General features: G+C 35.2%; 2 protein-coding genes across 2 annotated transcripts; one reads left to right on the top strand and one right to left on the bottom strand.

Moving 5' to 3' along the window:
* Positions 1-481: 481 nt before the first annotated feature.
* On the top strand, positions 482-4,376 carry LOC143621807 (uncharacterized). The gene is made up of 11 exons (XM_077093120.1): positions 482-596; positions 1,417-1,474; positions 1,559-1,669; positions 1,864-2,001; positions 2,071-2,143; positions 2,244-2,299; positions 2,614-2,739; positions 3,038-3,177; positions 3,265-3,337; positions 3,434-3,508; positions 3,870-4,376. The coding sequence occupies exons 2-11, from the start codon at positions 1,427-1,429 to the stop codon at positions 4,179-4,181; spliced, it is 1,152 nt and encodes a 383-aa protein (XP_076949235.1). The 5' UTR covers positions 482-596; positions 1,417-1,426; the 3' UTR covers positions 4,182-4,376.
* A 1,684-nt stretch (positions 4,377-6,060) lies between these two features.
* LOC143621808 (uncharacterized) lies at positions 6,061-6,935 on the bottom strand. The gene is made up of 2 exons (XM_077093121.1): positions 6,839-6,935; positions 6,061-6,298 (listed from the first exon to the last, which is right to left on the bottom strand). Exons 1-2 carry the CDS (start codon positions 6,933-6,935, stop codon positions 6,087-6,089), a joined length of 309 nt encoding a protein of 102 aa, XP_076949236.1. The 3' UTR covers positions 6,061-6,086.
* Positions 6,936-12,402: the final 5,467 nt, after the last annotated feature.

Genomic DNA, 12,402 nt, shown 5'->3' on the forward strand with positions numbered 1-12,402 from the left:
GAGCTCGATAAGTGAAGCTCGGGCTCGGACTCGTTTATTAAAAGAGCTTATTTTTAAGGCTCAAGCTCGAGCTCCGGCTCAATCGAGCTTTTTAGCGAGCCGATTTCGAGTAACTTACTAGCAGCTCGGCTCGATCGCACTCCCAATTATATTATATTAAGCAAATAATAATAAGAAGAAGAAAGTTTGATGACCCGTGTTTTGTCTGTCAACAAAAACCAAACCCGATAACCCACTTTCTCACTTCATGTTTCTCTCTCTCGTCTCTCTGTCTCAAACATCATATTGATTTGATCGCTCACTCACGAAACAATCCAATCCAATCCAATCCAATCCAATACATATTCGGGCTTCAGATCGATGCATACAGACAGGTGTCATTGATTTGATTTTATTGAATAAAAATTTAGATCCAAATGACAAGATAGGAGGATCCATACATACCACTGCTGTTGTTGTATTCATCAGATGGCCTTTCTATTCTTTCTTTTATTCTGGTTTTCTTCTTTCGCAAGCATTCGCTGTGCCACTGATAATGATGTGTCGCGTAAGCAGCCATCTATCACGCCCATCAATCGTGATCTGTACCGCACTAGGTAAACTTAATAATAATAATAATATTCTTCTTCTAGATTTGATTTTCATTGATTTAATTTACTTTAGTTCTTAATAATTGGTACCACATTTGGTTTATATTATTACTGTACAAGAGTCTTATTGCAATTTGATTATCAACGATTGTAACCTCTCAACTTTGAATCCGATCCCATCTCGCAGTGGGGTAGACAAATTTGGATTATTTTTCATGGAATCACGTAATTTGATTGCGTGAATTATTCCTTCCTTTTTGGTAAACTAGGTTATAAAGTATTTATGTCGGTCGGTTGGTTTCCTGAGCTTGAATCTTAACATAGGAATTTGCAAGTAATGCTCATAAGTTTTAAATTTTGAACTGCTTCTGCTTTGGCTTAGATAGATTTTAAGGCAGAGATTCTGTGACCACTTGAAATAATAAGGAATCAAAGAAGGCTTGATGTTAGTGCTTGTGTACTGATGTCTATAATATTCCAGTAAAGTTGCAGCTCTTTTTAGAAACAAGTCCAACATTAACATGCATATGTTCATAGTTGTGTTATAATAGATGTGGTACCGAGGATTGACTTTCAGCGTGTGACAAGTGTTTATATATTGGTTAACCAGACTCAGTTTTTAGATATAGATCATGGTTATGCTTTCCCTTAAAAAGAGAAAACAAACATGAATGCCTACATATGTATTAGGTAAAAAACAATGGAATCATTTTGTTCAACCGTGTTTTGATTTCTGTTTTTGTTGGACATATGCTTAGCATTTAACACTTTGAATAAATAATACCAACCTTTTATAAATCGTTCGTTTTCCTTGCTTTTGACTTAGTGCGGCTTTGATGGAAGAGATAGAAGCATTGGTGAACCGACACCAAGATAAACTCCACGTGGGTATTTTTCATCATTTTTCATTTATCATGCTCTCTCCTATTTGTCATAATCTCTCATTTTATTCAGTAACATTTCAACAGATGGAGACATTTAGAAGTGCAAATAAGGGATATAATGCTGAACTGAATGTAGTTACATATTGCCAGAACAAATCAGCTATTGAAGACAAATCGAAGTTTAGAATACTTCTTGTGAGTCGTTTCACCTTAAACTTGTAAATGCATCACATTAAAGGCAGATTGAATCGTTTCCACTTTTAGCCTTCATTTTTTCTTTAAAAAAGCAAAAACCTCAAAAAATAAAAAAATGCCTTTATTGTTTTTGATATTTATTGTGTCATATTGTAATTGCTGATCTTTTTGACAGATGATTACTTGTCTTCCAGAGTTTTGGGCAGCATGCGCGGGAGCTTATAACCACCGAGCTTGCATTAAGGATACTTTTCATCTTAAGCGAGGAGCAATTTTTACCTAAAATGGATCCATTGTTGCTGAAAAAGACCCTTGAAAAGATTGTTATAAAGGTCAGAGCTTTGAAATTAATTATATTTTACAGAGTTTGTTATTAGTGTTAACATATAATGGTCTCTCAGATGGTACCAGTGGAAAATCTGAATGGACGCAAAAAAGTCGAAGAAGAAGGAGACCTTTGTGAAAGAAGAAATGGTCTTGATGTTAATCTTAAATGCAATTATTATTTGTATACTGAAAAAGATAATGTTGGTCGGTTTTATAATTGTAGTTTTGTATTTGACATTCTTTGCAGGCAGAGGAGTTGATCTCAACCGGAATTGGAGTATAGATTGGGGGAAAAAAGAAAAGGTTAGTTGTTAACAAATCTTACACTGCTGTACGGGTTGACTCGGTTGACCAAAAACATTTTACGTTTAACAGATTTCCATTTATTTTATAAATTGTTTAAATACGATGGATTTCATTTTGGTAATAATCTATGTAATGATTTAGGTGGTCCCATGCATTAAAAATATACTTCTCGCAAAGCTTCTTGAATATGTATTTCAGGATTCATAACCATGTGTGACACATTACCTATGCATAGAAGTGTCTAGTTTATAACAACACACGTCAAATTCTGCGCGTGTGATTTCACAAAGCTTCTTGTTTATGAATTTCAGGATTTTGATCCATATGAGGAAAATCCCAGCGCTGCTCCTTTTAGTGAGCCCGAGGCTCAACTAATGCGGAAGCTCTCGATGTCGTTTGACCCGCACATTTGGGTCAACGTGCATTCTGGCATGGAGGTAAGCAGTCCCCCCTCCCACCTTCGGTCATGGATAGGTTTTTCAGTTCTTGATGGATGGCTAGTGGTCCAGGATGTTGTATCATGAATTAATATTAGAGGTCAACAGGTCAAGTTGACCCGCAACACTGCCTTTTGTCCTAATTTATTTTTTTAGAAGTAATTAATGTGTCAACCATAGAACGGATTCCACTTATGGAATTTGTTTTCTACTCATTCCAATCTATTAAAGTTGAACAATCGTTTGTTTACGTATACACGAGTTCTTTTCATCTTTTCATCATTGACTTTTGTCACAGGGTCTGTTTATGCCATACGATCACAAAAACACAACGCCATCTGGACTACAATCTCAGAAAATGAAGTTAATGCTTGAAACATTAAACCATCTTCATTGTGGAGATCGCTGTGTGGTTGGATCAGGGGGTGGATCCGTTGGGTAAATATTTTTTTTCATTTCATGAAGTAAAAATGACTCGAATAAACACATCTATAATATTTTATTTGTTTCACTTATCTAAAACAGATATCTGGCACACGGTACCACAACAGATTACATGTATGAGGTGGCAAGGATCCCCATGTCTTACACTTTTGAGGTTTGTATATGCACACCATTATTTTGCAGACACCTATTATTATTATTAATTATTATTATTATCAATTTAATTTCATGACATCTGTCGACTTGGTAGATTTATGGAGATGAAAAGGCATCATCAAGAGACTGCTTTAAAATGTTCAACCCTGTGGACCATCTTACCTTCAATGTATGTGACATATATGTATATATGTAGCTCACAAGTTACATATTTGTAATCGTATGCTACATGTATGTACCTTTTATGAGATACATATATGTAACTTTGTGAGCTACATATTTTTTTAATCTTTTCGTTACATTTCCTACCTTATAATTAAAAGAAATGAAAAAAAATTAAAAGAAACTGATTAGTTGGTAGTAGTTTTCTTGGTTTTCTTTTAAATTCGTGGGTTTCCTGTCTGAAACCGAAACAGTTTTCCGAAACTCGAAAGACCGAATTTTTCATTTAGTTAAAATTGATTTGTCACTAATTTTAACACATTTGTCACTTATACTTCAAAGTAATAAATTTAACCTTTTGATTGCAGAGGGTTCTAAACGAATGGTCCGCTATGTTCTTTGCAATGTTCAACATGGGTGCCCATCAGATGACCGATGTGCAAGAGTCGACCCCATTCAACAACAAGGACCACTTAATCTCCATAGACGATTACTTAAACGGGTACTTAATCGAGCGTAAAAACCGTTACAGTGAAAAGAAAGAGTTTTTAGACCTCGGATTGCAAGAAATCAGAACCTATTTCAGACTGTTCTTGCTGTCTTCGGTGATGTTAATGTTTATGTTCTGTTCAAGAATTGCAAAGAGTAATAGATCACACTTGCCTTCTATTTCTCTCTGAAATCAAGGTGTGTAGCATCACTTATTTTTATGGGTTTTATCATTTCATGCCCTAACTGTCATTGAGTCACAATTTCTTTACATTTTTGTTGTTTTGTTTTTGAAACCTTAGTTTTGGGTTAGTATATGATTTGGATTTGTACAACATTATTGACACGCCATGGCGGTTTATTTGTGCATTAATAGAAACATTAAGGTTTTCAATATGCAGCATAGACACTCGGAAGATTAAAGCTTGGTATCTATTGTAAAGGCTGGGATGTATCACAAATATCACATAAAGTTATATCTCTTCATCATGACTCTCATTATTATAAGACAACTAAATCTTAAGATATATTGATAAAATGGGGAAAACCGTGCTATATAAACAACACTTGAATACGTATATTTGTGGGACAGTTCAATATATCTGAAAGCATTGTGTACAATGTAAAAGGAGTTTATAACCAAAGTCAACAACCGGATAGTTCAATATATATTTTAAGGTGCAATGAAGTGCATATTGAGCGGCTTGCTCCAGCAAAACGACACCATATGCATGAGTTTATTCAAGCGATCATATCCCAAGTGGCCCGCACATTGGTTCCCTTTGTCCACTTGAGGTTCCTTGGGACACCGGTATGGAATGAAGCTTTGGTTCAGATTGGTGACTTGGCTGCAGCCACTGTGACCTTTTCCCCATTTCTTGTTGCCTAATTGCGGGTCATGAAAATTTTGTTTGTATATTCTTTTTTATCGCGCATTTTGCCAATATTCATCAGTTTTAGTGCTTTGCCAAATGCCTTTCAAAATTTGTAGTAATTTAGCAGATTAGTCTTTTATTGTTTTTCTGAAACCGCTATGCATCCTATAAAATGTGGCTGGTTGCAGACAAATAGCTAGATTAAGGTTTTGTTATAGGAGGTGATTTTTAAATAAGCAAATTGATTTGCATACCGCTTATTGTTGTGTATTGGTCTACACATGGTTGCTGATATTCTATCTTATGGTCAGTGAAAAAGTACATCTGTTGGTGTGCACTGTGTAGATCACCTCTTTTGCTATATATCTAATGGGTCGGATGTGTTAGAATGATGGATTTAAGTTGGTTGAAGAGGTCATAGATTCAAATGTAAAAAAAAAAAAAAAAAAAAGAAGCTAGGGGCATGTTCATATGGGTGTAAACTGTCTGAGCCACTCATGATTTATTTGAGATCAACGGGCACAAGCTCGAGCTTTACCTATTTGAGATCGCTGTCGAGTTGATTCTAAAAGGTCAACCTATGCAATGACTTGAGTAAAAAATCACTTCTTGGTTACTCATTTCATCCCAAAATAATGTTCACTTTCTATTTTAAAGGTACACGAAACCCGCAAAATCAGGGCCGGCTCCGAGAAAGGAAAAAAACTTTTAGGCCGAATGCGAAAAAAATTTTGGGCCTTAATTAATATGGGCTTACTTGGTTATAATTTGGGTTGTGTAAAAAACTTTTGTATAAAAAAAATATTAACTCAAGTGAGGATAGAACCCACAACCTCTTGATTGTGAGTAATACCCACTTGCCACTAGACCAAGCTAGCGTTTATGTAATTGCTTATAAACATTAAGTATACATATTATTTTTAATAAAAACACATATAATTTTTTTCAAAAAAAAAATTTCGGGCCTAGCGGGGTGTCAGGCCTGTGGCCGTCGACCACACAACCACACTCATGGGCCGGCCCTGCGCAAAATATAAACAATAGAGCAACAACAAATAATATCAACTCTCATATAACACTCGCAAGCGAGTCATGGATTCGGTAACCGCAAACCAGCTGGGACAGGTAGAAATAAACAATAAATAAATTCCTTAAAATATTCATGTCATGAAAAAAAAATGTACAATAACACAATGAAGCAAACTTAACAAAAAAAAATTCTTACTCGTCTTTTTTAGTGGATGAACTTTCAGGTTTAACCAAGCGTTTGACACTAGCCTCGGCTTCTGAAACAAACTCAGGATCTGGCTCATGTTTCTCTAAAGGCTCTTTCATTGCCATATATATGTAGAATGCGATAACAATGTTAACAGAAATAACAGCTAGAAACCCGCTGAAAAGTGTTAACGAATACGGATTCATATTAGCAGAGCCTGTTCAAAAATGGGAAAAGTCAGTTAATGGTCAAAGTGGAGTTCAAACTTATTGATATGCCTGTAAAAGAACCAAACATTCAGCGAACAGTTCGTGAGCCATTAAGTTAAACGAACAAACATGAACAAAACAATGTGTTCATTAAGTTAAACATAGGAACACGAACACATATCTCATTCAGCCATTTATGTTCGTTTGCTTACGTTCATTTACTAAACGCGGTCTGCTATTTCTTATTAAAATCAAAACGATTACGATTCATTTCTCATTAAAATGAATCAAAACGATTCATTTACGTTTTTTAAGTTCGTTTTAGCTCAATTATGTTCATTCATGTATGTTCAGTTATGTTGATTTGTTTGCATTTGTAAACCTTTCGTTTATACTGTTAACAAACAAACAAGCATAAAAGAACCCAAACACGTTCACTTTCTAAACGAACGAACATGAAACCCGCCCGTTTAATGGTTCGGTTTGCTTACAAGCCTAGTTATTGACCTTTGAAGCATTATACTCTGATTCAATAAAAAGAAGCTTACCGGGGAATAAATTGTTGTTGAAGGCAATCAAAATGGCAACAGGAAGGGTCCACATCAGCATGGATGCTATAAAGAACTTCTCTATAACTTTCGCCATTGTCTGTCAGCCTCAAACTGCAAATTATAAAAATCGCATGGTTAGCGATAACCTAATATTCAGTTTATTATATCTATCTTGAAAAATTATTAAAGAAAATGAAAAAGCGAAAATGGTGTGATCATGTTATCTGAATATTATGAACTTATTTAGATGTTTTAGACATAATTTAAATAGACCCAGATCTTAAAATAGCTCATGAATTTGAAAACATACAAGAACAAGGTTAAATTTGACAATTTAGGGAGTAAAAGAGTAACCAATAAAGGTTTTGACTTTGAGAGATCAGATCAGGTTAATGGGTTGTTCTATTAATTAAACATTGACAATTATGAATGAAAAATTGGGTTAATTACAGCAGTAGTTGAAGACTTGCCATTCAGGATTTCGATCCGTACGATGTCAGTGATGCGACGGCGATGTGTGGAGAGAACGAGCCGGAGAATCGGGCAACAGTGGTGACAGGGTCGAGCTAGGGATTATTGTTTACACTTCTTTTTATTATTAGTTTTTTATAATATGAAACAGCAAATAAGGTAATCTTTTAACTTAAGATATGAAATTAATATTCTTGATGTATTTTCTATAAAATGGTATAGATGATCATAACTTCTCTCTTTGTTTTCTTGTATTTAGGCTGCAGCAATTCTTAAATCTGGAGAGCTAGAGCTCTGATGCTCCACTCTGGCCATCCTATTTTGTTTTAACCAGGCTCACGCTGGCTTCAGAGTTTGGCTTGAGCGTTCTCGGAGAAATCACACAAAGTTGTACCACCAAAAAAGCATAACTTTCTGACGTAAAACACGGTGGGACGAAAACCCGGACGACTACCTTTACAAAAGGCCTAGCTCAAATCATTTATTATCAATTTCCACCCAAAAGTGACACCGATGGAATTCAAACTTGAGTCTTTACTAAAGAAATCAAGTCTCTTACCACTAGGCCACAAGTGAGGGATGACATTTCCCTTTGATGTACAATAAATTTTATTTATTTATTTATTTATTATTATTATTGTTATTATTATTATTATTTTAATACTTGTGGTTTATCCAATTACTCAACTTTAGTATGGTTTTTGATTTTTTTTGTAAATGACTGCTTAACTTTTCTAAAACTTGTCATTTTAACTTTTTTCTAACTTCGTTAATTTTGTCCGTTAAGTCAAAGGTAAATTGATAATTTCATTTATTTTATTTGTGATCTCTTTTGAGCTAAGTGTCATTTTCATATCCGTGAGTTGTTTAATTACGCAAATTTAGTATTTTTTTTTTTTTTTGAATTATTAAACTAGATTTTTGGTGAGTTGTTCAATTACACAAATTTAGTATTTTCTTTTTCTCTTTTTTTTGAATTATTAAACTAGATTTTTGGACTGGTTCAGGATAAATCAAGAGACATAAAGTCATAAAAGTAAAGGGTTAGAATGAGTAGTAAACATACTTTAGGAGTAGCAGACATAAAATATCACGCAACACCTTCATTTGGATCTTCTAAAATAAACCAGTGGTTGGGTTAGGGTTTTGGAGTGCGAATTTGGGGGTTAGGGTTTTGGTGAAGAAGACAAGAGAAGATGAAATCGGTGGTGGGAATGGTGGTGTCGAACAAAATGCAGAAGTCGGTGGTGGTGGCCGTCGACAGGCTCTTCCATAACAAGCTCTACAATCGCTACGTCAAGCGCACCTCCAAGTTCATGGCTCACGACGAAACCAATCAGTGCAATATCGGCGATCGAGTGAGTATATATCTTTCTCTTCTTAAATCATTTCGTTTGGTGTTTCTGCTTCGGTTCAGTTTTTTCGGTTTCATGTTATAGTTACATTTTAGGCCTAGTTGACACCGAATGGTCAGTGTATACAAATTACTCGCTACTTATCAAATCAGTTATTCTAATATTCAAAAGCAATATGTCCGGTTACTACGTTCCCTGCATAACCAATCAAAGACGATTAGCTATAAACGATACTTAGTCGGTTGGATCGTAATAGGAAACAAACAATAGGCAAGAAGCCAAACTGATGTTACGTCTACTTGAATTAACACAGTATAGCTATGCTATCTAGAGTATTAGCTTATTTACTTTATACATATGATAAATTACTAGCTTTGCATACATAATTACAAGTCATGCTTGAAACCTAAAACTTATGTCGTACACTAAAAATTCCGTTTGTTTAGAAATGAGGTCACAAATTGTACAAACACAGAGTTATGAAATTGTAAAGTGAGAACAACTAGGTGAGAATCACTTTGTTGGAAGTTTGGTTGGTATCGATCATTACAGTACCGGTACTCACCATGGCGTTAGGTAGGTTTGATAACATGTGTGTTTATGCTTCGATTACATGTAAGTTACTATTCAGTAGTGTTGTAGAACTTGCTAGGCGCTAGTCGGGCGGTGGGGTAGGGACTAGGGATTAACCTGGATTAATCGGATTGGAATTTATCCTTAATTTTTCAAATATACATATATATACCAAATTTTATATATAAATTTTTCAATTTTGACCAATTTAGACCAAATAACAATTAATCGACTTACCGACTAGTGATTAATCGTCACATAGGCGCGATTTTACAACCATGAGTATTCACAACTCGGGTTAGAGTAACAAAATAGACAAAAGTAAGCACGATACAATGGTATACTCGAAATTACTTTATAAATATAACAATGCCCAAATACCTTGTCCACGCTTAAATCTAATTCATAAAGTAGCACTTGTAAATTATTGGTTCAATGTTGTACATGATGCTTGACAAATTTTATTCTGCTGTAGCCTTGAGCTCTATTATATTTAATATAGATAGATAATGCGCTGTAGCTTTTCATAAGGAGATGTACACTAGCAAATTATTATTTTTAATACTTTGTACAGCACTTTCATTTAGGTGTTTGAAACCGCACTAATACACATTGTTGTAATTATAGGGATTAAGGAAATATTTGGCATGCTTGAGTGACTCATTTTTTTTTATTTCAGGTTAGATTAGATCCTTCTAGACCATTGAGCAAGCGGAAGAACTGGGTGGTTGCAGAGATTTTGAAGAAAGCACGCATTTATACACCACTGTCTCCTACTGCTTCCGCTAGCAAGACACCAGTAGCTGATTCAGCCAGCAAGACATCAGTATCTTCATCTTAAGGTTTGAATAACAAAAACATATATGTTCATCTTTTTTTAACTGCATGCTGTGGGGCCAGATTTTGTTTTCTTGTGCATTTTATTTTTTAATTTAATGCCATGTTCTATTGTATTTTGCAAATAATTACATGGTCCTCTGTTTCAGCTGGAGATTGAAGTTGGGTGAATGATGTTTGACCTACAAGACCTGCTGCAGGCTGCAGGCCAACCATGGGGGGTCAATAGATATAGTTGTATTTCTCTTGATTGTTTTCATTGCATAATTTCAGTTCAAACCCATCTTGTGTGAAGTTTTTGGTTTTTTTGAAATGTTTTCTTAGCCCGTTCGGTTAAGACAAATGCATCATCATCATGCTTTTACGAACCCATATTTAACATATTGTAGGTTTGTTAAACCCGTGTGTGTTGATAGCTGAGATATAAGTGCATTACAGCACTCTTTCATGTTGACTGTCTGTTTCATAGGAATACCATTTCTTTGGATTGCCATTTTGCTAATAAATCGGTGATATTGAGGTTTCTAAAGATTCCCAAGGGGGAAAAATAGTGTCCTGAATAGCTTACTCAAAACAAGGTGCTACATAGGCATGTTCAAAACGGTTTGGGACTAAGAACCGGAACCGGTTCCTAACCGGTTCCTATATTCAAAACCCTCAATTTAACCGGTTCCAGGCTCGAACCGGTTAGGGAACCGAACCGGTTCTCCCACCCTCGGACCCCTAACCTATCTAACCGGTTCTTACCGGTTCCTAACCCGGTTCCTGTACCGTAACCGGTTCCAACCGGTTACAGTGTAAACTTTTTTTTTTTTTTCGTTTTTCGTTTGCGATTTGGATTCTAAACTACGATTCATATTTGTATAACATGAAAAATAAAAAAAACAATTAACATAAAAATAAACAATTAACTGATGAAGAAAAGACAACTACTGAAGATGTTTACCACTGAAGACAACTACTGAAGGTTGCCACTGAAGACAACTACTGAAGGTTGCCACTGATGAGGAATACTCATCAGTGGGAACATTCATCAGTTGCAGAGTTTGTTGTCACTGATGCAAAATATGAATCAGTGACACATCAGTTGCAGAGTTTCATCAGTTGGAACATCATCAGTTAAATATGTAACCATTGTACAATGTAAACTTGTTCATTGGATTTGCAATACAAGTGCATTTAGTTTTTTTTTTTCGTTTTTCGTTTGCGATTTGGATTCTAAACTACGATTCGTATTTGTATAGCATGAAAAATAAACAAAACAATTAACATAAAATTCATTTTATTTACTTTAAGAAGTTTAAAAAAAAAAGGTTACATGTTTTAAAATCTTCAAAAACAAACTAACAAAACATTAAACTTATAAATATAAAGTTGTGACATATTATTTCTAGAAAAGCCTTCTTGTTCGTCGTAATTATTGAGCGGCGACTTCTTCCTCGGAATTACTTGTAGAAATGCCTTCTTGTTCGTCGTACACTCGAACATCAAGTGGTGTTTCATCTTCGAGAGTGGTTACGTGTTGAATACGATCGATTGAGTCCAAGTGATCCTTTAAGCAAATGCACATCTCCACCGACTCCGAATTTAGTCTTGTTCTTCTCACCGATATTACCCTGCCACTAAGAGAAAAAGCGGATTCCGAAGCTACCGTAGAAGCTTGGACGGTTAGTAAATCACGGGCCATGGTGGCAAGAATCGGAAACTCGGTTTCCTTTACCTTCCACCAAGCCAAAACATCAAAAGTGCCATATTCCTCTTCGGATAAACCGGTAGAGTAATCATTTGCACTATACCTTCCTAGTTCGCTTGAAGGGGTGTTACCCCTTTGTTTTTTAGCCGTTACGTTGCGAACGGTGTTCATAAGGCTAATCATGGGATCTCGTACTCTAGTAGCACTTGAACTTGATGAAGACCCCCCCGACATAGGCATGTGTATGTTTGACCCATATTTATTTAAATAAAAGTCATACATAAATTTAAAATTCAAGTTAAAATCATTTTTTGCCTCTGTTGAAAAGTTTGGGTCAACTTCATGCATATCTAAGGCTGAAAAAATTTCGTCTATCACACATTCAACCCCCGTAACATTTAACATTGGGTTTAAAGCGGCGGCGCAAGTAAAAACCGGTGGCAATTCAAGAAAGTATTTTTTTAATTTAAACTTCATTGGTAATATGATGTTTGAAAACATTGGACTTTTATTTTCAAATTCTTTAAGATTGTTAACGATTAAAAATAACTCCGAAAGAACCAAGGGACTTGTCGGATAATACGTTCCCGATAGTTTCGTAGTTGATGTTTTAAAAACTTCAAGAAAAGTCG

This window comes from Bidens hawaiensis, unplaced genomic scaffold (genome assembly GCF_021521415.1).
Source record: "Bidens hawaiensis isolate Kalapana, Puna unplaced genomic scaffold, B.hawaiensis_p1.1 tig00002977_1, whole genome shotgun sequence".
NCBI classification, from domain to species: Eukaryota; Viridiplantae; Streptophyta; class Magnoliopsida; order Asterales; family Asteraceae; genus Bidens; species Bidens hawaiensis.